This window comes from Salmo trutta, chromosome 28 (genome assembly GCF_901001165.1).
Source record: "Salmo trutta chromosome 28, fSalTru1.1, whole genome shotgun sequence".
Taxonomy (NCBI): Eukaryota; Metazoa; Chordata; class Actinopteri; order Salmoniformes; family Salmonidae; genus Salmo; species Salmo trutta.
The window spans coordinates 19,391,367-19,418,800 of record NC_042984.1 but is presented as its reverse complement, the minus strand read 5'-3'; the positions used below and the strand labels follow the sequence as shown (position 1 = coordinate 19,418,800).

Genomic DNA, 27,434 nt, shown 5'->3' with positions numbered 1-27,434 from the left:
GGCCTACATGATTTTTCTGTGACTCCAATCCACTACTGGTGAAGATCAACTACATTACCCACAATCCTCTTGAATACATGGCGCTGTCCACCAGCCGGTACCGAAGAGGGCAAGAGGAAGCTGAGTGCAGCGGGAAGAAAATGTCATCGCGCTCAGACAGGTACTGGCTGGTGTAGACTATTTCATTCTTATACCTTGTATTAGCTGATGTTGTTTAAACAAAGTCTGAAATATATGACTATGTGCTGAGCACTGCATTGCATTTATGCCTTTCGTTGTAGCCTAATCTACTACGGCATCATTTGACCTCCCAGAGCTCACAGTGGCTTGCTTAGCTGTAACGTCCCACCTGCGCATAAACACACAGTCAAGTTGGGATTCATAGAATGTTTGAAGTTTTATACATTGAATTCAAATACCGGTTAACTGAGTCGGATATCAAGTTTGATGATTTACCAATGATCATTTTAATGCTGTGTGTGTCAGCTGCTCTGCCGTCGCCAATAAAGCATGTCACCAAGCAGTCGCGTAATAGGATCAGTCTAATAATGGCCATCTGCCTTGGATCTAGCACAGAACAGAACAGAATGACGCTACTGCATTGCTCTGCTCTCAGTATGTATCTGCTGAAATTGTAGTATTTGAGTGTATGTAGTTTGTTATAGTAATAACTAGGTAGCCTACACAATGGTACAACAAATTTGTGCCATCAATGGACACATGCTGAATGAAATGCAGTGCCCTGGCATTGTGCAAGGAAAAACTGTGACAAATATGATAAAACAGCAACTGAGCTCAGGTCAGAGACAGAGTCGTAATCAGACAAACCCTTGGGAACATGATTGCCCTGCAGGATATCTCTGTCTTAGCCTGGTCCCAGATCTGTTTGTGCTGTTTTGCTAATTCTTGCCAAACAGATCTGGGAACAGGCTATCTCTGTCAGGATCAGCATAGGGGATGAAGATCAGCAGAGGGTGTCCTGGTGTAAACAGGCCTCTATTAATAACAGTCGCCAACTCTGTGATCCTGTTAAACACACTTAGACAAGGAAGGAAGGAAGGAAGGAAGCGAGGGAGGGAGGGAGGGAGGGAGGGTGGTGAAAGTGGAGAGGTAAAAGGAGAGAATTGGTGACATTTTCCTTTCTCTCCTCTGAGCTGAGATTAAGGAAGAGATAGGAGAAGAGGAACCTAAGAGAGAGGCTAGATTCAGTGGGTAGATTGTAAAACAGGTTTCAGTGGGTAGATTGTAAAACAGGTTCTAAAGTGCGTCAGGTGGATTGTAATCTCTTTTCTTTGGGGGTTAACTTTGACTACGTTTGCTGCCTCAGTAAGCGTTAGCCTGTGTGAGCTCTACTGTGTTAGTAGTGAGTACTGTAGTGAGTACTGTACCTGTTGGGCCTGAGCTGGAGCAGCCAGCCCTCCCTGTTTCACCGCAGATATGACTCTGCCTGCATACACTGGCGCCAGAATCTCAGGCTGCTGGTCCATGACGACCCGCAGGTAAGTGGTCTATTTACATAGTGGTGTTGTATGCATGCTTATTGAAATGGATGCTGTCTGTGTGTGAACACTAAGAAAACACAGACAGGGCTATGGAATTCATTCTGCCTGTGTGTGTTGAGGGAGTTGGGATGAGTTGTCCCATCCCATGTCAGTTGAGACATACTGATGATGAGAGGTATCTACCAAAAACATATGTGTTGAAACAAATCAAGATTTTTATGTTGGGGCTTTAGTGGAGCCTGAACAGTACTAAATGTGGATTTAGAGTCTGATGTAACCGCTAAGCTGGTTTTTAACCTTCAGTTGAGCTTGATTGTAAACAAGGGTGTGACGGTGTTGGTATAAACCTTATCAGTGACGTTACCTACGAAAGGGACCATTATAGTACTTTATAACACTCCTAAAAAACATCCCTCCTTTTTCTTGTACTGTAATTGTACCCAAAGCTCTATGTTAATAACAGGTTAATGATTATATGATGATTGTTGTTTCACAGTGGCAGTGGGGAAGACTCGTTAGATCGGCTCCTGCCTGGCTCTCCTATCACGGCTCCACGCAGGAAAAGCACATCCCAGACTAAGACAGAGCCTCCCCTGCTTCGCACCGGCACACGCACCATTTACACAGCCGGCAGACCCCCCTGGTATGATGAGCACGGTGCACAGTCCAAAGAGGCCTTCGTCATCGGTACAACCGATATGGGTGTATGCCTTATTTAATTGTCAGTGTGTGGAGTGTTAATTGTGAATTTTTTATTCTGTATGTGGAGTGTTGTAATGGTCTTTCCTTATTGTGTGACTTGTCATTGTACTTAAACATATATGTGTGTTTGTCTGTGCAGGGTTGTGTGGGGGCAGTGCGTCAGGGAAGACCACGGTGGCCAATAAGATCATTGAGGCTCTGGATGTGCCCTGGGTAGTGCTGTTGTCCATGGACTCCTTCTACAAGGTGAGAGACTGGCATTAATTTGGCTTGCTTGAGATTTAGCATCTGGAGATGCTACTGTAGGTTAAGGGGAGTTCCTCTCCATTCCTCACAACAGACTTGTTGACAGACACCCTCGTGATACTGTATGAATGAGCCTACCCACAATCCCTCCCTCTTAATGATGTTAATCACATGTGAAGCACATGGGGAAGAGACTGTCCACAGTCTGGGTAATCCCCTCCCTCCCCCCTCCCTCCATCCATCATGTCTGTTTATAGAACACCAGGGAACAACATGTACCTTAACCCATGGACTCAACATGCAAGCACACACACACATGCACACGTAAACGCAATCACGCACACACACACGCACACACAGGGTTGGGGAGTAACTGATTACATGTAATCGGTTACATGTAATCTGATTACAAAAAACCTCACTTTAATCAGTTACGTTACTAGCAACAAATTGTAAAAAGATTACAGATACTTTTGAAAAGTGTGTTGATTACTTCATAGATTAGATTTAAATTCAGAAAGGATGTTTCTGAAAAAATACATTATGACACCTTTTCTCAATGACATTCAATTCAGCATGAAAAAAGGCACAAGTTTAAGTTTGTTCCACCTGAGCAAGTCTGACCACAAGTCTGTTTTCTTCTACTGCCTCTTAAAGGGAAAGTAATCTGAAAGTAAATGAAAGTAATCAGATTACGTTACTGAGTTTGGGTAATCCAAAAGTTACATTACTGATAAAAATTTTGAACAGGTAACTTGTAACTGTAATGGATTACATTTAGAAAGTAACCTACATGAGCACACGCTACATGAGTAGGCAGCATTACAACTTTTTGTTTTTACACATTCACCTTTTCCCTTTACCCTATGAAAGATCCCATTGTGTTTGTGTCCATCCTTCCCTGAAGTTTGTTCTCCTGTACCCCCTAGGTTCTGACCCCTGAGGAACAGACCCTGGCAACCAGTAACGACTACAACTTTGACCACCCAGGGGCATTTGACTTTGAGCTGCTAGTTGCCACCGTGAAGAGACTCAAACAGGGCAAGAGCGTGAAGATCCCAGTGTATGACTTCAATACACACGGCAGACAGAAAGACTGGGTGAGTGCAGAACCGGGAGGCCATGTACCAAGGGAAAACTCTAGATTCTCCTGATATATTTATCCACCGTAAATAAACAGAAGAAGGGTATAACCGGCAGCTGTTGCAGTTCTGAGCATTTCTGTTGTGTCTGTCTCTTCCCTGTGTAGAAAACGGTGTATGGTGCCAGTGTGGTCATCTTTGAGGGGATCATGTCCTTTGCAGACAAAGAGCTTTTGGAGGTAAGGCTGTATGATCATCACGTTTATGACTTCTTTACTGAATCAGTTGAGTCAACTGTGACTGCAAGGTACAGGAACATAGTGCTCTATTGCTGCTCTGTTTGTCTCCAGCTCCTAGACATGAAGATCTTTGTGGACACTGACTCAGACATCCGGCTGGTACGTCGGCTTCGCAGGGACATCACAGAGCGCGGGCGGGACATCGAGGGGGTCATCAAGCAGTACAACAAGTTTGTGAAGCCTGCGTTTGAGCAGTACATTGAACCCTACATTCGACTGGCAGACATCGTTGTGCCAAGAGGTGAGAGATGGAGCACTACCCGTTAGAAAGGTCAAAAGTACAATATTTCTGCATTCTGCATTTTGGCATCTGCCGATCTCAATATAATATTTGTTAGCCATTGGCAGCTACTACCAATATGAAGGCATATATATCCTGCTGATATACTATTGTTTCGTAGCCGATATTCTGTGCAGATATTGTTAATTATGAGGCAGCCATTTGAGCTACTGAAATGTTTCTCTCCAAATTAAAATATGTTGTTTCCAAGTGAAAATATGATTCCCTCTGCCAGGTGGTGGTAACATGGTGGCCATTGACCTGATTGTCCAGCATGTCCACAAGCAGATGGAGGAGGTGAGTGAGCAACAGAACACTGTACTCAGTAGACTGTATAGACACTGAGTCTACAAAACATTAACAACACCTGCTCTTTCCATGACAGACTGACCAGGTGAATGCTATGATCCTTTGATTGATGTCACTTAAATTTGTTAAATCCACTTCAATCAGTGTAGATGAAGGGGAGGAGACAGGTTAAAGAAGGATTTTTAAGCCTTGAGACAATTGAGACATGGATTGTGTATGTGTGCCATTCAGAGTGTGAATGGTCAAGAAAAAATATTTAAGTGCCTTTGAACTGGGTATGGGAGTTGATGCCAGGCGCACCGGTTTGTGTCAAGAACTGCAAAGCTGCTGGGTTTTTCACGCTCAACAGTTTCCCTTGGGGGCGGGGGGTGTTCTTAATATTTCTGAGCTGCAGTGCATGAGATGGTGCCACACAGTGGTAGAATGCTGGAGTATCTGTAGAGGTATTGTGACGGGATGAATGACTGACATCTCTTTGCCTTTCTCACTCTTTATTTCTTTCTCTCTCTCTCGCTCTCTCTCTCTCTGTTTCATTCACCTTCTTGTACATTCTGTCTCGATCTCTCTCCCTCTCTCTTTCTCTCTGTCTTTGTGCAGCGTGAGCTCAGTGTCAGGTAGGCTTACACATCTCTTACACCTCCTCACTCCCCCGGTATTTGAGTTTTTGTAGTGGTGTTATTCACAATACCCCCACCAGGTGTCTCAGGGTGACTACATGGACTCCTTTTATTGAAGAACTAGTGGGAGAGCAGAATAGTGTCTAGTCATTGTCACCTATTCAAATGTATTCTCCTTTGTGTTGTTTCCTCCAGGGCGGTCCTGGCCTCGGCCCAACAGACTCAGCCCCTCCCCCAGACCCTCAGTGTGTTGGAGGGTACGCCTCAGGTTAAAGGCCTGCACACCATCATCAGGTCAGATCACGTTCAAATTGAGCCAGTCTAGAATCAACACACACTTTTTTTTCTTCTTCTCATTCTCCTCCAACTAATTTGTGTAATCCAGGAATCAGGAGACCAGTCGAGATGAGTTCATCTTCTACTCCAAGAGGTTGATGCGCCTCCTTATTGAACATGCTCTAACATTCCTGCCCTCTCAGGTATGTGGACAATATTTACCAATGTTTATAGTGTATTCTACTGTAATATGTTATATTGTTATATATGATTAGACATAATGTCGCTAACTTCATCCCTATTGTATCATGTAACAGCCATGCACGGTACAGACCCCACAGGGCCAGGAGTATGATGGGAAGAGAAGCTTCAGTGGAAAAGGGGTGGGTACTGTACAGTCATTGGTACTACTCCTGTTTCCCTGCACTATGTTTGGTATTCCTTTCTAGTAGTATGGATTTTGTTTGTCACCATGCTGAAGCTCCATCCTCCTCCCCCCAGATCACAGGTGTGTCTATCCTGCGGGCAGGGGAGACCATGGAGCCTGCTCTGAGGGCTGTGTGTAAGGATGTTCGCATCGGCAAGATCCTCATCCAGACCAACCTAGACTCAGGAGAACCAGAGGTACTTTAGAAAGTAACAGAATAGAATAGATCTTTATTGGCTGAAGAGAGGAGAAGTGGTCCTATTTAGAATAGTCACACTTACTGTATATCCACCTCACTGGGTGTCTCCCTAGTAACAAGATCTGCCTCCTCTTCCTGACCGTATCTCTGTGGTAACCCTGTTTCTCCTTCATCCCTGTCCAGTTGCATTACCTGCGTCTGCCTAAAGACATCAGCGAGGACCATGTCATTCTAATGGACAGCACTGTGTCTACAGGCGCTGCAGCCATGATGGCTGTACGGGTCCTATTGGTAAGGTGGCAGTAATAGACATCCCCATCCCATAATAACAGAGAGCCCGTGTCTTCAGGATTAATCACTCATTGTTATAATAACCATAGAATTATAATTAGTAGTTGTATTTCTATGACATTACTAACCATTCTAAATGGCTGGGTTTTAAAGTGATGGCCATGGCACTAAATGTGTTTTTATGTGTCCATGCAGGACCACGAGGTACAGGAGGAGAACATTGCACTGGTCTCTCTGCTCATGGCAGAGTTGGGGGTGCACTCGGTGGCCTACGCCTTCCCCAAGGTCAAAATCATCACCACAGCTGTGGACAAGAGTGTTGATGACTTCCTGCAAGTTATTCCAGGGATTGGTGGGTTTGGCATCGATATAGCTAACATGTCTTACCCCATACTAGTACAAACCACTCCCTCCTGTTGTAACCCACTGAGCACAGACGTCAGTTCAACGTTTAGTTTTGATATACATTTGGTTGAGTTGTCAACTAACGTGAATTCAATGTGAAATCAATAAAACATTTCACCATGTCATTGGATTTAGGTTAAAAGTTGGGTGGAAGAAAATAAAATATGAAATGCCCCTACGTTGATGACTTTTTGCATATCCATTTAGTTTTCCAAGTTGATTCAACCAATTTTTGCCCAGTGGGAAGTCAGTAATGTTGATTGGCCTATTTAATTAGAATTCTGCTTCAATGACTACACCTTTCTGTAATCCACCTCAGTAATGTGCTCTTCACGGTGATGTCTGATGTGTTGCTCCATGTAATTGAACTCTATATTTCTGTGTTTTCTGTCATTACAGGGGACTTTGGGGACCGCTACTTTGGGACAGATGGTGGATCATCAGGCTGGAGTGACAATGAGGAACAGGAGCGCCCCAAACAACAAACATGAACGTGATTCTGTGAAACACAAGGTTAAAGGCTAGCCTTGTGAAACCATACTGTGAATTTGTGATAGTCAGACTGGTTTAACAAGGCTAGTTAAGGGCAGGATTAACCAGCAACACCAGTCACATTCCATTCTGCTGCTATAGACAGACACAACAAATGGTTCTCTATAAACAAGACAGTACTCCCATTTATGTACAGCAAGACATTTTGTATTCTATTTTATGGTACATATTACAAGATTTAAATGGAGGGATTATTGTTCTATTTATACAGTTGGATTGTTCAGTTCTGGACTGCTCAAGCAGAACATGTTTATATATGGGGCTACATGAAACTGAATCAGTTTCATCCCTTCTGAAGAGGATGCTATCTTGACAATTGCTATGCTATCTTGGCAATTTTATATTAAATAGATTATTGAAAGTTTGGTAGTGAAGCTTCCTAACCTGTAGGGGGAAGCATTGTTCAATTTTAGTTGCTGTGTTGCCATGTTGTGTGTGTGCACCCAGATACTCAAACCACACTAGAAATCATATGACGGTCTGCAATTGGTCCATTCCTTTTATTGAGTGAAATTACAAATCATGTACTGGAATTTGCCCATTATTTTCAAGTATTTGAAAAAAGATATTGCAATTCGAAAGGTATTGAGTTGAAATGGTATTGAATCCTCTCCACCCATGATTGAGAGAACAGTCACTAGCAATTAATCGAGGATGATCTTCACCTGAACAAAGAGATCATGACATGTGCTGATGTTTGATGCTAAATGCCAAATATTAGATATCTTTGTATCTATCTTACCCCAATATTTTAGAGTGTGACATCCATTAATATGTTACGTTTATTGTAGTCATTTTTACCTAACATAGTACACACATATGTATGAATGTTGAATGCATTATATTTTCTACCTCTGACAAGCATAGCCTACATTTAGAGTTATGAGAGAGCACTGTTTTGCGGGGAATTTATTTATTTATAATCACAATATTTCTCTGTGATAGCCCTCACAGAGTGATCATGGATGTCATGCAATGCATGTTGTATTCTCCAAGACAGCACAAGACTCGCCTGCCCATGTGACTACTGCCTCAAGGTTAACCTGTTACTATGGAGACAAGCCCACCAATGAAAATTCAGCAGACGGTTGCGATGTTGACTGTAAGCTTTTTGTTTTAAGGGTGACCTATTTTTTTCTCCAGCTAGTCAGACGCAGACCCCTCTGTACGCACACACACACACACACACCGCCACATTTGAACATTTATCTCTGGGAAATCCATGTGTTATTAGAGTGTAATTATGGAATAAAGTGAATGTCAGATTATCATTTAGGAAACAGTCACCCTTACTTACATCTACTTAAATTCCCAATCTAGCTCTCATACCATCATGGCCACCTAATCATCCCCAGCTTCCAATTGGCTCATCCCCCCCCTCCTCCTCTTTAACTATCCCCTAGGTCGTTGGTGTAAATGAGAATGTGTTCTCAGTCAATTTACCTGGTAAAATAAGGGTACAAAAATTATAAACATCTACTTGAATGCATCCAACTTTCTCAATGCCTTAATAGCCAATTAAATCATGTTTTCCTGTGATAAATCTGTAGCACGATTGTAGAATGTTTGTCTTCCATTGGTCACCACCAATGTTTTTCAGAGCTGCCTTTGGTTTCAGGAGCAGTTTGATATTGATTTATATTATTTTGCCTACTATTGCTGCTTTTAGACAGGCAGCCCAATTCTGATCTTTTTTTTCTCAGTAATTAATCTTTTGACCAATCAGATCAGCTTTGAAAAAGATCTGATGTGATTTCTCAAAAGACCAATTAGTAGAAAGAATATCCGAATTGGGATTCCTGTCTAAACCCAGCCTGTGCTTGATTTGTGTCTTTATTATATGGCAATGCTTTGATCATGATGTTGTAATAGGCATAATAATAATATCTTAACAGATCATGAACAGCGCATTTGACAAAGAGTTGAATGGAGGGACAGCTTTAGACTGTGCTGTGGTCTAGTGACAAATAATGATTACCTTCTGGTGGAGTTAATCCCATCTAATAAAAGGCACATGAGGTACATGTTTAGATTATATATATTTTTAAGTGAAGCTTAGAGAAAACATTATTTTTCAAAGTGCCACTTTATTACAAAAGTATAAACTTGACTGACATTTTCATGAATAGTAATCTTGATATAAAACATTACAATCTTTTGCATTTTTAGCACTTAATTACAAGCTTCGAGTACAAGACCCTGTAGTCTGATTAGCAAACACACAACATTAGCTGCCACATAAAACTTAGCTGGGCTTTTCAAAGAACACACCATAACTTAAATGGCTTGGAAAAATCAAACAAAAACATCAAAATTCACATTGTTTCATTGCTTTGCAATTTTGTCACCAGATAAGTCATTCCAAAAATACAGCCAAACATAAATAGTAAAAGATAGATTTCTTGACACCAATGATATATTTATTATTCTTTCTCTTTTTGTAACATACGCACGTACACATTGCATCAACATACAGAATAATAACCACATTATGTGCTGGGTATATTTGGTCAAATGAAGTTCTTTAGTGTCCAGGTTGAGATTACATTTTGTGTTATACTTCTCTGTTGTATCGTTATCATTTGTTGTCACTGCACAGCTGAATTTTTTTATTTTCAATTAGGATATCACTGGCAATTGAAAGGACATAAAAATGTTAATCAGTGAAATGATGAGATCGCTACATAGAGTCTGTTAATGAATGCTCCACCTGTGTTCAAAGCTTAGGAGGGTGAAATCACCATGGTGAGGCTGAAGCAGTATCTTGATTGAGCCACAGTTTTGAGACTGAGGATGGAGCTATTAGATTTGTGCAGACTTCACCAGTATGTCCCCTTGACTTGATATGGCCCCTGTGGTTTAGATAGTAGTATCCTTTCCTCTCTGTGTTGAAGACGAAGGCAGTGACCAACTTCACAGTAACGATTGCCAGAGATTCCTAGTAGCCAAAGCTATCCTGAATTAGAATGACATTGTGCTCTCTAAGAGAAACAAAGCAACATAACAACTAAACAATCAGTAAAAAAACAAAAAAAATGTTCTTCGGTACCACATGACAGAGCTTGATTTTTGTTTGAGTTTTTTTAGCATGCAACATTAAGCAGGCAAAGTGCAGGAAAAGGATTGACAAGTAAAAACAGTAAAACTGAAGTAAAACACTTAATTTACAGATGGTAGTGGAGAGTGTCCATGTGATATGTAACAAATGAAAAGGGAAAAATATCTGGTATTTTTATCTGTGAATATGGTGAAAATTATTTTAGTTTTTTTAGGAAGAATGCCAACATTTTTGCAATTTAGTTCATTATTCTCTCATAATTTGACTCTTTGTCCCTGAGCTTTCAAGTCCTTTGATTAATATTAATTTATTTTATATTATTATTTTAATTTTTTCCTGAATCACACATCGACCAACTTGGGGGAAAGGTCTGCCATAAACAGACTAAGTGCTACATAGGGAGAAAACTGAAAGTTGTGCTTGTTCCTAAACTAGGGCTTCAGGATTGCCAGTACAATAACACTGTTTTAACCATAGAAAGTAATTATAAACTCAGCAAAAAAAGAAACGTCCCTTTTTCAGGACCCTGTCTTTCAAAGATAATTCGTAAAAATCCAAATAACTTCACAGATCTTCATTGTATAGGGTTTAAACACTGTTTCCCATGCTTCAATGAACCATAAACAATTAATGAACATGCACCTGTGGAACGGTCATTAAGACACTAACACTAGGCAATTAAGGTTACAGTTATGAAAACTAACACTAAAGAGGCCTTTCTACTGACTCTGAAAAACACCAAAAGAAAGATGCCCAGGGTCCCTGCTCATCTGCGTGAACGTTCCTTAGGCATGCTGCAAGGAGGCATGAGGACTTCAGATGTGGCCAGGGCAACAAATTGCAATGTCCGGACTCTGAGACGCCTAAGACAGCGCTACAGGGAGACAGGACGGACAGCTGATCGTCCTCACAGTGGCAGACCATGTGTAACACCTGCACAGGATCGGTACATCCGAACATCACACCTGCGGGACAGGTACAGGATGGCAGCAACAACTGCCTGAGTTACACCAGGAACGCACAATCCCTCCATCAGTTCTCAGACTGTTTGCAATAGGCTGAGAGAGGCTGGACTGAGGGTTTGTAGGCCTGTTGTAAGGCAGGTCCTCACCAGACATCACCGGCAACAACGTCGCCTATGGGCACAAACCCACCATCGCTGGACCAGACAGGACTGGCAAAAAGTGCTCTTCACTGACGAGTCGCGGTTTTGTCTCACCAGGGGTGATGGTCGGATTCGCGTTTATCGTCGAAGGAATGAGCGTTACACCGAGGCCTGTACTCTGGAGCGGGATCGATTTGGAGGTGGAGGGTCCGTCATGGTCTGGGGCGGTGTGTCACAGCATCATCGGACTGAGCTTGTTGTCATTGCAGGCAATCTCAACACTGTGTGTTACAGGGAAGACATCCTCCTCCCTCATGTGGTACCCTTCCTGCAGGCTCATCCTGACATGACCCTCCAGCATGACAATGCCAGCAGCCATACCGCTCCTTCTGTGCGTGATTTCCTGCAAGACAGGATTGTCAGTGTTCTGCCATGACCAGCAAAGAGCCCGGATCTCAATCCCATTGAGCACATCTGGGACCTGTTGGATCGGAGGGTGAGGGCACAGGCCATTCCCCCCAGAAATGTCCGGGAACTTGCAGGTGCCTTGGTGGAAGAGTGGGGTAACATCTCACAGCAGGAACTGGCAAATCTGGTGCAGTCCATGAGGAGGAGATGCACTGCAGTAATTAATGCAGCTGGTGGCCACACCAGATACTGACTGTTACTTTAGATTTTGATCCCCCCTTGTTCAGGGACACATTATTCAATTTCTGTCTGTGGAACTTGTTCAGTTTATGTCTCAGTTGTTGAATCTTGTTATGTTCATACAAATATTTACACATGTTAAGTTTGCTGAAAATAAACACTGTTGACAGTGATGACGTTTCCTTTTTTGCTGAGTTTATTTCTACGATTTTACCCACTAAAATGGGGGAAGAATTTAGGCCATTTTCCCTCTAATTGTGCTGTGCACATTGTTAAAATAGTGCTACCATCGTACAGATTTCTCTGTAATAGTTTTGTGCTCATTTCTCATCACTACCTTTGGATTCAAGATAGGGGTTTGACCCAGCAAAGGACTTTCTCTTCAGCCCGTTAAACACTGACCAACCCTTTTGCCCTAGGCTCTGAAAGGCAGGAAGTTATGACTGTAATGTAGACAGTATGTGTGAGTGAGCATGAGAGGGGCTCAACCAGCTCTTCCCGACCGTGGTCTTCTTTTTAAATGCTGGGAAGGAGGTAAGAGGTCAGGTCGGTCACAGCCTTAGAGCCCAGTAACATACATCTCCATGCCGTCGTTGAAGGTGAAGATGGTAGTGGTGCTGGAGTTGGCAGTTCCGCCCTGCTTCAGTTCCCCAATGCTCTCGTACAGATTCTCCCCGGGCAGCTGTAGGGCTTTGGCTGGAAGGTGCTGTAACTTGGGGGTCTGCTGTGTGGGCGGCGGCGGGGGAGGCTGCTGCTGCTGCAAGGGCTGATGGGATTTCTTCCTCCTGGGCCTGAGTGTGGCGCAGGTGTTGGGAGGCCGTTCGGTTCCTCCAACTCGCTTCCAACCGCCACCACCTTCCATAGGCTCATAAGTGGGGTCGCACTCCTCCCCTGTCTCGATGGACTCATAACAGTGGTCTTCCAGAGTGGCAGAGGCTCCTCCGACGGGTTTCCCCTCCTGCGGGGCCCAGGTCTGGGGCTTGACCACCACACTGAACCCCCCATCTCGCTCCCGGTCCCGGTCGCCACGCCCCAAGGTCCGGAAGCCAATGTTTGCTGGAGGAGACCCAGGAACAGTTCTCTTCTTCTTGCTTGGTTTGCATACCTTGGAGTACATCTCTGCAACCTGGAATCCACACAGCACAGGACAACCCTCAGTACTAATCAAACTGATAAACACCATACACACATACAGTACTTTGTAATGACATACATACTCACCATAGCAGTGGAAGGCTGTATGTTCTCTCCACTGTGAGGACTCAGAGGGCCTAACGGTTTGTTTTGGAGCATGGTGATGTCATCATCCTCTGGGGGCTTCCATATGTACTGCTCTCCATTACCCATGAACACTGCCTCCTGCCAGCCAATCAGAGAACAGGATGAATGGGTTGTCAACTTCACATATGATTAAGATGAAACACAAAAATAAAACAAATGAAACATAATGCTTTTGTACAATACTTGGTGGACTGTAATGAAAAGTAATGTTTCAGGCTTAATGTTCAAAATCCCTTTTTGCTCCCCTCTGCTAAGGAGCATACAAGTCAGTCCTTAAAACCTCTATGGGATTAGTGTCCCTAAACCGGGACGGTTGTTGCTAACGTGCGCTAATGTGACTAGAATGACGTAAGTAAAAGCCAACTTTCCAGGACATAGACATGTCTTATATGGGCAGAAAGCTTAAATTCTTGTTAACCTGTTATGGCTAGGGGGCAGTATTTTCACGGCCGGATAAAAAACGTACCCGATTTAATCTGATTATTACTCCTGCCCAGAAACTAGAATATGCATATAATTATTGGCTTTGGATAGAAAACACCCTAAAGTTTCTAAAACTGTTTGAATGGTGTCTGTGAGTATAACAGAACTCATATGGCAGGCAAAAACCTGAGAAGATTCCAAACAGGAAGTACCCTCTCTGACCATTCCTTGAGCTTCTTGGCTCTGTTTATTGAAAACTTAGGATCTTTGCTGTAACGTGACACTTCCTACGGCTCCCATAGGCTCTCAGAACCCGGGAAAAAGCTGAATGATGTAATTCCAGCCGCTGGCTGAAAAACATTAGCGCCTTTGGTAAGTGCTCTATCAGGGGACCATCAGACTGAGGCTCGTGCACGAGGGGATCCCATGTTTTTATTTTCTCTCTCTTTGAACGTAAACACGCTTTCCCGGTCGGAATATTATCGCTTTTTTTACGAGAAAAATGGCATAAAAATTGATTTTAAATAGCGGTTGACATGCTTCGAAGTACGGTAATGGTAATATTTAGTACGGTAATATTTAGAATGTTTTGTCACGAAACGCGTCGGGCGCGTAACCCTTATTTACCCTTTCGGATAGTGTCTTGAACGCACGAACAAAACGCCGCTATTTGGATATAACTATGGATTATTTGGGACCAAAGCAACATTTGTTATTGAAGTAGAAGTCCTGGGAGTGCATTCTGACGAAGAACAGCAAAGGTAATAACATTTTTCTTATAGTAAATCTGACTTTGGTGAGTGCTAAACTTGGTGGGTGTGTAAATAGCTAGCCCTGTGATGCCGGGCTATCTACTTAGAATATTGCAAAATGTGCTTTCACCGAAAAGCTATTTTAAAATCGGACATAGCGAGTGCATAGAGGAGTTCTGTATCAATAATTCTTAAAATAATTGTTATGTTTTTGTGAACGTTTATCATGAGTAATTTAGTAAATTCACCGGAAGTTTGCGGGGGGTATGCTAGTTCTGAACGTCACATGCTAATGTAAAAAGCTGGTTTTTGATATAAATATGAACTTGATTGAACAAAACATGCATGTATTGTATAACATAATGTCCTAGGGGTGTCATCTGATGAAGATCATCAAAGGTTAGTGCTGCATTTAGCTGTGGTTTGGATTTATGTGACATTATATGCTAGCTTGAAAAATGGGTGTCTGATTATTTCTGGCTGGGTACTCTGCTGACATAATCTAATGTTTTGCTTTCGTTGTAAAGCCTTTTTGAAATCGGACAGTGTGGTTAGATAAAGGAGAGTCTTGTATTTAAAATGGTGTAAAATAGTCATATGTTTGAAAAATTGAAGTTTTTGTATTTTTGAGGAATTTGTAATTCGCGCCACGGAACGTCTAGATGTAAGAGGTTAATCTAACTGCAGTGTCCAATTTACCAGTGGTGGAAAAAGTACCCAATTGTCATACTTGAGTAAAAGTAAAGATACCTTAATAGAAAATGACTCAAGTAAAAGTAAAAGTCACCCAGTAAAATTCTATTTGACTAAAAGTCTAAAAGTATTTGGTTAAAAATATACTTAAGTATAAAAAGTAAGTGTAACTGCTAAAATATACTTACGTATCAAAAGTAAAATGATAAATCATTTTAAATTCCTTATATCAAGCAAAGTAGACGGCACCATTTAGGACAGCCATGGGCACTCCAACATTCAGACATAATTTACAAACGAAGCATGTGCGTTTAGTGAGTCCGCCAGATCAGAGACAGTAGGGATGACCAGGGATGTTCTGTTGATAAGTGTGTGATTTGGACAATTGTTCTGTCCTTCTAAGATTTCAAAATGTAACGAGTACTTTTGGGTGTCAAGGAAAATGTATGGAGTAAAAAGTACAATATTTTCTTAAGGAATGTAGTGAAGTAAAAGTAAAAGTTGTCAAAAATATAAATAGTAAAGTAAAGTACAGATACCCCCCAAAAATACATAAGTAGTACTTTAAAGTATTTTTACTTAAGTACTTTACACCAGTGCAATTTACAATAGCTATTACAGTGAAAAATACGATGCTATTGTTTGAGGAGACTGCACAACAACAAAACACTTTTATCAAGGCAACTGGTTTAATACATTCACCTCTGAAGGTAAATAATGTACTTACATTCAGTAATCTTGCTCCGATTTGTCATCCTGAGAGTCCCAGAGATAAAATGTACCATAGTTTTGTTTGATAAAATCAATTTTTATATTCAAATGGTGTCTCTGGCCCAACACCAACCCTGCCCAGCCAGCTACAGTTGAAGTCGGAAGTTTACATACACCTTAGCCAAATACATTTAAACTCAGTTTTTCACAATTCCTGACATTTAACCCTAGTAAAACATTCCCTGTCTTAGATCAGTTAGGATCACCACTTTATTTTAAGAATGTGAAATGTCAGAATAATAGTAGAGAGAATGATTTATTTCAGCTTTTATTTCTTTCATCACATTCCCAGTGGGTCAGAAGTTTACATACACTCAGTTAGTATTTGGTAGCATTGCCTTTAAAATTGTTGAACTTGGGTCAAACGTTTCAGGTAGCCTTCCACAAGCTTCCCACAATAAGTTGGGTGAATTTTGTCTCATTCCTCCTGACAGAGCTGGTGTAACTGAGTCAGGTTTGTAGGCCTCCTTGCTCGCACACGATTTTTCAGTTCTGCCCACAAATTTTCTATAGGATTGAGGTCAGGGCTTTGTGATGGCCACTCCAATACCTTGACTTTGTTGTCCTTAAGCCATTTTGCCACAACTTTGGAAGTATGCTTGGGGTCATTGTCCATTTGGAAGACCCATTCGTGACCAAGCTTTAACTTCCTGACTGATGTCTTGAGAAGTTGCTTCAATATATCCACATAATTTTCCTTCCCATGATACCATTTTGTGAAGTGCACCAGTCCCTCCTGCAGCAAAGCACCCCCACAACATGATGCTGCCACCCCCATGCTTCACGGTTGGGATGGTGTTCTTCAGCTTGCAAGCCTCCCCCTTTTTCCTCCAAACATAACGATGGTCATTATGGCCAAACAGTTCTATTTTTGTTTCATCAGACGAGAGGACATTTCTCCAAAAAGTACGATCTTTGTCCCCATGTGCAGTTACAAACCGTAGTCTGGCTTTTTTATGGCGGTTTTGGAGCAGTGGCTTCTTCCTTGCTGAGCGGCCTTTCAGGTTATGTCGATATAGGATTTGTTTTACTGTGGATATAGATACTTTTGTACCTGTTTCCTCCAGCATCTTCACAAGGTCCTTTGCTGTTGTTCTGGGATTGATTTGCACTGTTCGCACCAAAGTACGTTAATTTTTAGGAGACAGAACGCATCTCCTTCCTGAGCACTATGACGGCTGTGTGGTCCCATGGTGTTTATACTTGCGTACTATTGTTTGTACAGATGAATGTGGTACCTTCAGACGTTTGGAAATTGCTCCCAAGGATGAACCAGACTTGTGGAGGTCTACAATTTCTTTTCTGAGGTCTTGGCTGATTTCTTTTGATTTTCCCATGATGTCAAGCAAAGAGGCACTGAGTTTGAAGGTAGGCCTTGAAATACATCCACAGGTACACCTCCAATTGACTCAAATGATGTCAATTAGCCTATCAGAAGCTTCTAAAGCCATGACATCATTTCCTGTAATTTTCCAAGCTGTCTAAAGGCACAGTCAACTTAGTGTATGTAAACTTCTGACCCACTGGAATTGTGACACAGTGAAATAATCTGTCTGTATCAATTGTTGGAAAAATTACTTGTGTCATGCACAAAGTAGATTATAGTTATTTCCAAAACTATAGTTTGTTAACAAGAAATTTGTGGAGTGGTTGAAAAACTAGTTTTAATGACTCCAACCTAAGTGTATGTAAACTTCCCACTTCAACTGTAGATGTGTGAAGGTTAGTGTTTTTCCTGTAGTGAAGGTAATTATCCATCATGTTTGACATTCCTGGATGTGTGTAAACTTAACATTTTTATTATCATAGCATTTTTGTATGTCCTCTTTAGTTATGTACTTGAAAATGTATCAATTGACCAATTCGGGCACATTTGGGCAAACTCCTGGCAGACTTGATACAAAATATAGTGTAGTAATGTAATGCTTCACTGGATCAGTCTGAAACTTTCCACACACACTGCTGTCATCTGGTGGCCAATATCTAAATTACACATAAACTCCTAGCTGGATAAAAAGCATTTCTCTTGCATTTCAAAGATCATGAAAAAAAAATGTAATAGAAAACTCATATTTTTGTGTTCGTATTATCTTTTACCAAATCTAATGTGTTATATTATCCTATATTAATTTCACATTTCAACAAACTTCAAAGTGTTTCCTTTCAAATGGTATCAAGAATATCATATCCTTGCTTCAGGTCTTGAGCGACAGGCAGTTATATTTGGGTATGTCATTTTAGGCGGAAATTGGAAAAAAGGGTCCGATCCTTAAGAGGTTTTAAAATGGGCCGTGAGAGAGGAAATGTGTGCAAACAGACATATAAATGCATTTCATTTGGCTCTAAACATTACAATTCAATGTTTAGCTCTTAACAGAATTGCTTGAGCTGCAAAGAGGCATCAGGAGAAATCGACTTTCATTGCTCTCTATACAAAACACATAAACACACACAAATACAGCCTTTAGTAATACATGTAAGGAACTGCAAGGACACGTTCAAATAGGCAGAAAAATGTAGTGAAATGAATCAACATTTCTGAACACATTGCCTTCGTCAAGTTCTGACTTTGGCAAGGACTTCCTACATGAACAACCTTTATCTTTATCATTCTGTACCATCAGCCATTTCTCTACCAACCTTGGGGAAGGTGGGCAGCTTGAAAGCATCCACGTTTTTCCTGGGCATCTTCATGCTGTGAGGGTGTTGAGGGTGTGGCGGAGGCGGGGCAGGGTGTGATGGTGGGGCGTGGCGGGGAGGCGGCACCGGTGCCTCCCCCATATCTGTCCCGCTGTCTCTCTTCTGGGGGACAGCCTTGTCCACCTTCCGGAGCTTCCGGACGCAGGCATACTCCGCAGTCGTCTCCGGGGGTTGCGGATGAGCCATAGCCTGGGGCATGGGCTCAGGCTCGGGGAGCGGTTCATTCAACCCATCCCCATCTAGATCAGGGGGGGCAGGGGTGTTGGCTGGGACGGCCGGAGGGGCTGGGGTGTCGGTCTCTCCGGCCCTGCCCACTATGGCGTAGAGGTTGTTATCAGGGCCACGCTTCGGGGAGGAGCGTTGACCTACCTCAGAGTAGGTGTGCTCCCCGTCCTCTCCGGTGCCAGAGGGGATCTGGGGTAGTGTCCTTCCCCCGGAGCGGAGGTCGGAGTTGGACCGCCGGCTGGGCAGGAGGTCCATGCTAGACGGACGGTTCTTTTTAGATGACTCTGCAGGACACATGGAAACCAGAAAGGTTGGCATTCTTTCACCTACAGTATATGAAAAAAAACCTTGTAAAAGTGGTAAGGATCATTGTTTGTTATGTGGTGAATATTTCTACAAACTGAGCTGAACAGTGACACTCTTATGCCTAAGAGTTCTACTCACTTTTGCCATTGCAGTTTAGCTTGTTCATCTCACCGTCCGACTTGCTGATGGAACGCAGCTTTGACTGCCTGAGTATACTCTAACAACACACAAACAGACAAATGATTTTATCAATTGCTTGTGAATGCTAAATGTATCCATGTTTTTACCTAAAGTGTTAAATGTGGTTATTGGAGTGATCTCTACGACTCACCATGTCCATCAACCTGTGTTTCCCACTTTCACTGGAGACATTATGCGTCTTTCCCTTCCTATATTAAACACAACAGTTCATGTATTATAAACATGCAAACCGCTGTGTCCGTGCGTTTGTATGTGCATTCGTACAGGTGTTATGGACGTCACGCTGCTTGCTAAGCGAGTACCACTTCCTCCTGATTTGGCTCACACCGAGAGGCTCGAACACAGGACCTCTGCCTTGCTAGCACACGTAACCACCCTCCTTGAAAACGTACCGACCATTTGAACTTTCAAAAGATATCTAATTAGATAGCTCCATCGGCAAAATTACAAACTAGCTGTGGAGTGAGTTTACAGTACGTTCTTAACTCCGTTACTCATAAATGTGTGTATCTCCATGTGATGCACATGGTCATGCACATTAACTCGTCTTACCTCTGGCAGCCCACACAGAGCACCACGATGAGGATGGTGACGATGAAGGCTGAGGCAGCAGCGATGGCACCCAGCAGCAGGACCTTGCCGTAGGTAGGAGACGTGAAGTTCAGCCCGTCCTGCATGGAGGCCATGTGGGAGCGCTGGCGCTCTCTCTCTCACAACCACACACTCACCACACACATGCACACCGCAACCTCCCTGGGATCTGCCGAGATGGAGAAGGAGAGGAAAGAGATGGGTTGTTTGTCATACAGATCAGCTGGTCGTATTTAAGAACACAGAATTAAAATGGGGATTGGGGCAAACATATAATTCAAATAAATGGAAAACATGTTATGACACACAACAGTTGCTTCTATTGCTCTAGTTGCACCAATAACAAACAAAAGAAAGACAGGAATATACAAAAAGGTCAACCATAGCATTTCTGACACTCGTTTTTTTTGTCCTTCTGTTTTCTGTCTCTCTTCCCCTCCATTGACTGTCATTTACCTTGTGGCCTCATCCTTTGGGCTTGTTAAGGATTTGGACCATTTTTCCCCCTTTGCTTTCTGACAGATCCAAAAACATCAGGTCACTAACCTGTAGTGTCCAAAGAGCCCATAGTTCTAGATGAATATCAGTCCCAGCAATGGAGTTGGTATTCAGATTCAAATTTGTGCTCGACTTATGTCTTTGAAACGAACACAATGTAGTCTAAACCATACACTTAGTCTTCAGTCTTCACAGGGAACATCCTTACCAGGACCTTTCCTCCACACACAGATATCAATCATCCCTGAGACACCAGTTGAAGATATTCTGATATATTTGTTTGTTTAAGTGTAATATAATTCTTCACCTCTGTAATTATCATAATTTTCCAAAGGTTTTAATCATTTGTTCAAAACACTGTAAATAGGAACAGAGAGAGGAGGCCCACATTGTTATCTTATTCCAAAACCAAAGAGAAGACAGAACAGAGGAAACCATATTTTCTTAGATTTTATTTTGTCCTCCAAGCTTTTTCCTCTCTCAGTGAAAGAGATGTTTTAGGTAGGCAGTTTGGTTCAAACAATGAGGACAAGTTGTTATCAGGATTGTTTAATGATGCCCTCCAAATCTCCAAGGGGCATCAGATATGCAGATGTGTTTCTGATATAACTGTCCTGGGACACTCTTCAAGGTTTACTAATGATTTACTTACTGAACTACATATTTACAGAAGCAAACATATTCACCACCAATGGTTTGAACCAGCAACCATCAAGGTACTAGCCTATTTTGAAACAGGTTCCCAAACCTCTTCTTGCCGATATATTCATTGGAGAATATACTGTAACACTCTTCATATGTTAGGATTCATATGACTTATCCCACTCTGGTCTACAGTAGAGTCTAAAGTCTCTATACCCTCAACCTTCATGACTTCCCCAGAGCATAGCCTCTTGTTGACCAACAGTTGAGGCTGAGTAGGTACGGTCTCAATTAGTACATGGAAGGAAAGATGGGGGGAGTGAGAGAGGATCAACTTTGCCTCTGCATGTGGCTATTGGGACATCTGTGCTTCTAAATATATTAATGCTAACTATGGAGTGCCATAACATGGCATGAAAAACATTTGACATTTAAATCCTCAGGACACACAGCATGCTGAGGTACAGTATAATATGCCTTGCTGTCCTTGTTAACAGTACAACATTGTTTTAGGCCCCACTACCCCCATCTCCTCTCGAACACTGGTTCAGACCAGCTGCTAGGTAATTAGTAGGAACAGTATGTCCAATTTCACAGGTGCTTTTCCCCTCTTCAATTAACTCCTACTAGGTTACTCCTATTTCCTTCTCTCTCCCTCACACAAACACACACACACACACACACACACACACACACACACACACACACACACACACACACACACACAAACACACAATTTTCTCCCCTCACTGTCTGGCATCCCTATCTCTCAACCATCTCTTCAATTTAACATAATAGTAAATTGTCTCCTACAAACAGAGAGCTCTGCACTGAATCCTGTTCTAGTAGAGAGGAAACAGGTGTGGAGGTGTGTGGGGGGGGTGGGGGGGGTTCCCAACATGTGGAAATTCCCAACATATGGAAATTCCTGACAGGGAATATCACCACCAACAGATACTGTATGCAAGTGTTGATACTGTATCTTGGAAGCATTTATCTTATATATCCTCTTTGGGATTGGGAGTAGATAATCAGTGGAATGCACACACATTGTTTTCATTTTAGCCAGAAGAGTGTCAACGACGGTCAGATCAATTCAGTGGCTATGGGACCAATGAGCCAATTTGGTATTCACTAACATGGTTTGTATTGTAGCTCATTAGCATACTAGTGTTGTGATCCAAAATGGCTGAAACAGCTCAGTTAAATTAGCTTTAGCCTTACCATTGCAGTGTGGTGTGGTGGTGGTCTGTACAGTGCTAGTAGGGCACATGTCAACATTGCAAATGATATGGGAGACAATGTTCTGATTCCTCCAAAAATATGGTTTCATCCAAACCGCCTTCAGCTGTTCTCACAAGTACGACACAGAGTGCTTTCAACAGAGCACAAACACAAACTGTGCTCCTTCTTCATTAAATCCCTGGTTGATACATGTTAATATAATTTATTAATAAAATATATTTTGCTACACTAGAGCAACTGTCAACCCCTACATACAGCTCTTTGGCAATGACTGTACAATACACTGAGGCAGGAAACATGCTTTATCACACTTCTGCATTACCTTACTACTTAATGGACGTACTTATATATTGTATACTGTGTGTAAAACGTGTCATAAAAGTGTTAAAGACAGGAGGTGAAAAAACCTGTAACATTATAAAATGTTAAACATTTCTCACCAGAATTCAACTGTCAACACTCTCCCCAGAGTTCACTCAGAATATGTATTTTGTAACACTCTCACCAGGATATCCTGAAACACCCAAATGGATCCACAATGACATTCTATTCAGTCACAATTCTGACAGATTCCAGTGTAACTACATCTAAATCGCATTGAGAACAGACCACAGATGTAGAGAGCAAGGGTAAGGCAAGAGGAAGAGAGGAAGCAGAGTAGGGCTGGAAGGAAGGTGAGGAAGAAAAAGAGAGGCCATCAGCATGTGCGTGGGAGTTCCGTGGCAGGTGCTTGAAGGAGCTGAAAAGCTGATGATGAGAAGAGGCTGTCATTTCCAGTCTCTCTCTCTCTTTCTCTCTCTCTTTGCGTTTCCCCTAGGTTCTTAGGCAGAATGACGCCTCAGCACTGCAGTGTAATCTCTGGCCCTAGAGCTCTTTCTCTAAACCAACCAATTGGACGTTGCGCTCCGAGCAGAGCAGTCAAATGGCCCTCAACCAGAGGCTCCTCTGCTAAACAAAGACCCTCTCCCCAGCCAGATAAAATCCCCATATCCTATGGCACTCTACTATGCATTTAAACCTCTAACTGTAAATGTTCAATCTTCTTCTAATCTATTCCTTCCCCATATCCCTCACTCTAGACATCCCCTTGTGTTGCCCTACCTGTCTGGGTGTAAGTGTAGTGACTGGCCATGATGTCGGGGGTATCAGTGAGCTAAGGTGAGGACATATGGTGTGGGTCCTTGAGAGGCCATAGAGACACGTTTTAGAGCATTTTGATGCACCTCTTTATGCCTACATTATGTATTTATGCCTGTATCTCCATGCTCATCTGTTTTGTGAAGACAGGATCTGGGGGGTTTAAGGTACTGGGATGGAAATCTTAAAAAAATGTGGCTGTGCTTGTTAACCTACCATCAGCCCTTAAGCATCATTTGCAGTAAAGATTGCCCCCTCGTGGCTGGTTGCAAAGGGCCCACTCTTCAAAACAAAACCAAAGTCACTAATAAATATTTTTCTCCCAATACAATACAACAACAACTGAATAATTTTCTAATTATTTGGCATAGAAACACTCATGTATTCACAGGATCATTTTTATCCTAGTAAGAGACTCACATTCTGTGATTTGCTTGTTATAGTCAAGAAGGACAGACAGACAGACAGACAGACAGACAGACAGACAGACAGACAGACAGACAGACAGACAGACAGACAGACAGACAGACAGACAGACAGACAGACAGACAGCGAGGGAATGCAGAAGTCAGTGAAAGAAACAACAACAAAAAACGGGGTGGGAGAAGCGAGTAACTGGAACACCCTTCATAAACCCCAGGCCCATACAAACAGATCTTCCTCTGCCTCAAATCTAGGGCTCCGGTAATTAAAACATGTCAGCACTCCCTCTCTCCACCTCTCTCTGGGTGATTTCTATGCTATCAGTTGAGCGCAGGGAAATAAATTATTACGGGATGTTCCTTTAGTTTAAAACGAATATGAAAGACCAACTGAAGCATGCAATGCTCCAGTAATATAACCCATAGACAATTAGAGGAGTAACAGCAACACCTTACAGTTGGTAGGCCAGGGTTACCCTAAGGAGTATACACACAAAGGGAATATGTGTATCAAAAAAGAGACATTTGTAAAATGATTCTGGGGGTTCCAAGACATTTGTGTGGACTCCAAAATACTGCTAATGGCAGTTCTGACACTTCTTTCGGGTGTCAAGAACAGGGAGTGGACAGAGGTAATTGTGTTAAGTGGCTAAACCTCTGCATCCAACTGGGAATGTTTCTGGAAACTTTAGGTAGCCTAACGTTCCAGTATAATTCCCATTGATCAGCCTTATTGTTTACCAATACAGTCAATCAATAAACCAAAACATGATCACATGATGAATGTGCCCTAGAGACATAGTATGATCCCTAATGAATGCATTTTACTGGTGGTCAGTAATCTGCTTATCATCACATCATCAAAACCTTTCACACACACACACACACACACACACACACACACACACACACACACACACACACACACACACACACACACACACACACACACACACACACACACACACACACACACACACACGCCAACAGATTTCATTGTCTCTATTCTCTCTATGTCCTGAACTGTCCCTGGCCACAGCAAGCATAGCAGCTCATCTGCTTCAATTCTGATCAATCAATTGGGAGAGAGCAGACCCACCTTATATCTGAGTCATTCCAGTCACACACACACACACACACACACACACACACACACACACACACACACACACACACACACACACACACACACACACACACACACACACACACACACACACACACACACACACACCACAATTACCCACAATTCAAAACCCATGGGTCTGTGTGTGTGAGAGAGAAAGAAAGAGATGTATGATCCTGTGATGATGTGAAAGAGGTGAATGCTTGCAATAATTATTAACCATTTTAGCCCTGAATGATGGAGAATATTGTATTTGAGAGCATTCTCAGTTGCATGTTTTCATCCATGCATTTGGGTGAGTATTGGGTGCCATAAAGACTTCATAGGCTACAGGAAGCTGCTCATATACTGGCCCTGTGGTTCTTCTCCCCCGCCATGGCTCTGAACTCCAACTGAGATTCATTTGTCTACACCTTATACAGCTGACAAATGCAAATCCCAAACCACCGTTCTCCTTTGATACATTTTATCCTGTAGCAGGCTCAAACATATGTATTCTCCACAAGTAAGCAACACACGTAGGCTATACGCGCGTGCGTATAGAGAGAGGGGTGTTAAACGCTTCCTAACCATCAGTCCAGTAGTCTGCTATGTGCACCTGTAATGATTCGCGCCCCTGCCTGCACCAACCACAACACTCTCATAAACTGGGTTTTAACATCTAGAAACCCGACAGCTCAAACGGCGGTGGTTCCGGAGACAACAGGTTAGAGCCCAAACACGGAGCAGGCATGGCACACCATGACACTGGCCATGACAGAGAAGACTGGGTGTGAACAGCTAGATCACGCAAGGCGAATTTGGCAGTGCCAAGGCATTTGTCAAAGAATGCCATCCCCAAAAAGGTTAAAATCGATGCAGTGGTGTGTGCGTGATTTCATTCACTGTCTGACTAAACTTGGTGATCTCTATTCGTTTACCCCTTAGTCTATGGTTCCCTCCATGATTAAAGCATTTAAAAAACATGTCAAGATCAAAGTGAAAATGAACGCACAACGCCGGTGTTGCTTGCGTCCCTGAGGTCAGCAGCTTGCAACTCACACGACAAAGACAGACCCCCATCGCCCCTTTTTGATGGAGGGGAGGGGGAAGAAAACAGTCATTGTATTGGTCTAATGTTAATTACCTTTCATGATTCACAGAGGACTAATGAATGCTAAGCATACGATATCAACGTAGGCTACACATAAACGTGTACATATTGCTCGCATCCAGGTTCTCTGATAAATCGGTTAATTAGACGTCGAATCACAAAAGCCAAGCAGTGCAGTGACATTGTGGCTGTTGCACACGTGTCTGCTGTACTGTATGTATGACCACTAGAAATGATGGTAACGGAGCCTGTGAACAACACAAAGGAAAAAATCGCGCAATGCTATGTATTAAGCTGACCAATCAATGATCAAATGGCAAAATGTGAAAAGGCTAATCAAATGTATGTCAGGAAAAACATCTAGAATGTAATGATGTATATATATGAGAATTTCTCACATGCTGACAGACATGCTTATGGCAGAGCATTGTGCCAGGAGCTAATCTCATACTCACTCAGCTCTGTGATTCCGGATGCGCGACGGCGCGCAGCGTCCACCTTGGTCGGTCCCTTCAAATTCTGCTTCCAGTCGGACCATCCACTCCCCACTAGCATAATCAATTAAAGGCGATAACCGGAGCTTCTTGTGTGTTTAGAAAACATGAGCATAATGCATCATTGCGTTTGGCATTTTTTGACACCTCCGTCCACCCCCAGTGAATGCGAACCGTTTCTAAAGGGAAAAGCAAAGCAAGCAGACAGATTAACTATTTTCCACTGTATCACCTGTGTTGTGTCGAACTGTCAGATTTTCCTCCACAGTTTCTCAAACCCCCTCCATCTATCTCTCTACACTCTATTCCTCGCTCAGCTCAATGGTAGAATCATGTGATGGAGAGAATTTGAGAACCCCAATTATTAGTCTTTTGTTTCTTTCTAGCGCCATCCCTCGGAAGGACCGGGAAGCGAATGAATGCAATGGAGACTGGAATAATATTTAATATCTAAGCCATCATACAGATGTGGACGCCTGTGCTGAAATAGAGGACCATGTGAAACCAGCTGCTGAAAAAGTACCCAATTGTCATACTTGAGTAAAAGTAAAGATACCTTATTAGAAAATGACTCAAGTAAAAGTGAAAGTTACCCAGTGAAATAATACTTGAGTAAAATACTAAAAGTATTTGGTTTTGAATATACTTAAGTATCAAAAGTAAAAGTACGAATAATTTAAAATTCCTTATATAAAGCAAACCAGACGGCTAAATGTTCTTGTTTTTTAAATGTATGGATAGCCAGGTGCACACTCCAACACTCAGACATAATTTTCAAATAAAGCATTTGTGTTTAGTGAATCCGCCAGATCAGAGGCAGTAGGGATGACCAGGGA

At 42.4% G+C, this 27,434-nt stretch overlaps 2 protein-coding genes across 5 annotated transcripts; one reads left to right on the top strand and one right to left on the bottom strand.

The window, feature by feature from the left end:
• Positions 1-44: 44 nt before the first annotated feature.
• On the top strand, positions 45-8,736 carry uckl1a (uridine-cytidine kinase 1-like 1a). Of its 4 annotated transcripts, XM_029719027.1 has the most exons (16): positions 124-160; positions 1,328-1,499; positions 1,999-2,189; positions 2,344-2,450; positions 3,380-3,550; positions 3,700-3,771; positions 3,883-4,072; positions 4,347-4,408; positions 5,018-5,034; positions 5,233-5,331; positions 5,423-5,516; positions 5,631-5,696; positions 5,815-5,937; positions 6,123-6,230; positions 6,426-6,582; positions 7,035-8,736. In XM_029719027.1, exons 2-16 carry the CDS (start codon positions 1,438-1,440, stop codon positions 7,124-7,126), a joined length of 1,611 nt encoding a protein of 536 aa, XP_029574887.1. In that variant the 5' UTR covers positions 124-160; positions 1,328-1,437; the 3' UTR covers positions 7,127-8,736. The 4 variants fall into 4 exon arrangements, with proteins under 4 accessions (XP_029574885.1, XP_029574887.1, XP_029574886.1 ...); XM_029719025.1 differs by lacking the exon at positions 1,328-1,499 and having other exon boundaries at positions 45-160; XM_029719026.1 differs by lacking the exon at positions 124-160 and having other exon boundaries at positions 178-1,499.
• Positions 8,737-12,253: 3,517 nt separating this feature from the next.
• Positions 12,254-27,009, bottom strand: LOC115165719 (proteoglycan 4-like). The gene is made up of 7 exons (XM_029719024.1): positions 26,560-27,009; positions 19,903-20,110; positions 19,481-19,538; positions 19,288-19,366; positions 18,559-19,127; positions 13,220-13,357; positions 12,254-13,124 (listed from the first exon to the last, which is right to left on the bottom strand). Exons 2-7 carry the CDS (start codon positions 20,034-20,036, stop codon positions 12,558-12,560), a joined length of 1,545 nt encoding a protein of 514 aa, XP_029574884.1. The 5' UTR covers positions 20,037-20,110; positions 26,560-27,009; the 3' UTR covers positions 12,254-12,557.
• Positions 27,010-27,434: the final 425 nt, after the last annotated feature.

What these genes read in the sequence shown, in the direction of transcription:
- LOC115165719 (XM_029719024.1), bottom strand. Translation starts at nt 20,036, where the DNA reads ATGGCCTCCATGCAGGACGGGCTGAACTTCACGTCTCCTACCTACGGC. An exon ending in AACACAGGTTGATGGACATG is followed by an intron (nt 19,367 to 19,480) that starts GTGAGTCGTAGA and finishes GTGTGTTGTTAG; the next exon opens with AGTATACTCAGGCAGTCAAA. An exon ending in GCTAAACTGCAATGGCAAAA is followed by an intron (nt 19,128 to 19,287) that starts GTGAGTAGAACT and finishes TGTGTCCTGCAG; the next exon opens with AGTCATCTAAAAAGAACCGT.
- uckl1a (XM_029719025.1), top strand. Translation starts at nt 78, where the DNA reads ATGGCGCTGTCCACCAGCCGGTACCGAAGAGGGCAAGAGGAAGCTGAG. An exon ending in CCATGGACTCCTTCTACAAG is followed by an intron (nt 2,451 to 3,379) that starts GTGAGAGACTGG and finishes TGTACCCCCTAG; the next exon opens with GTTCTGACCCCTGAGGAACA. An exon ending in TAGACTCAGGAGAACCAGAG is followed by an intron (nt 5,938 to 6,122) that starts GTACTTTAGAAA and finishes ATCCCTGTCCAG; the next exon opens with TTGCATTACCTGCGTCTGCC.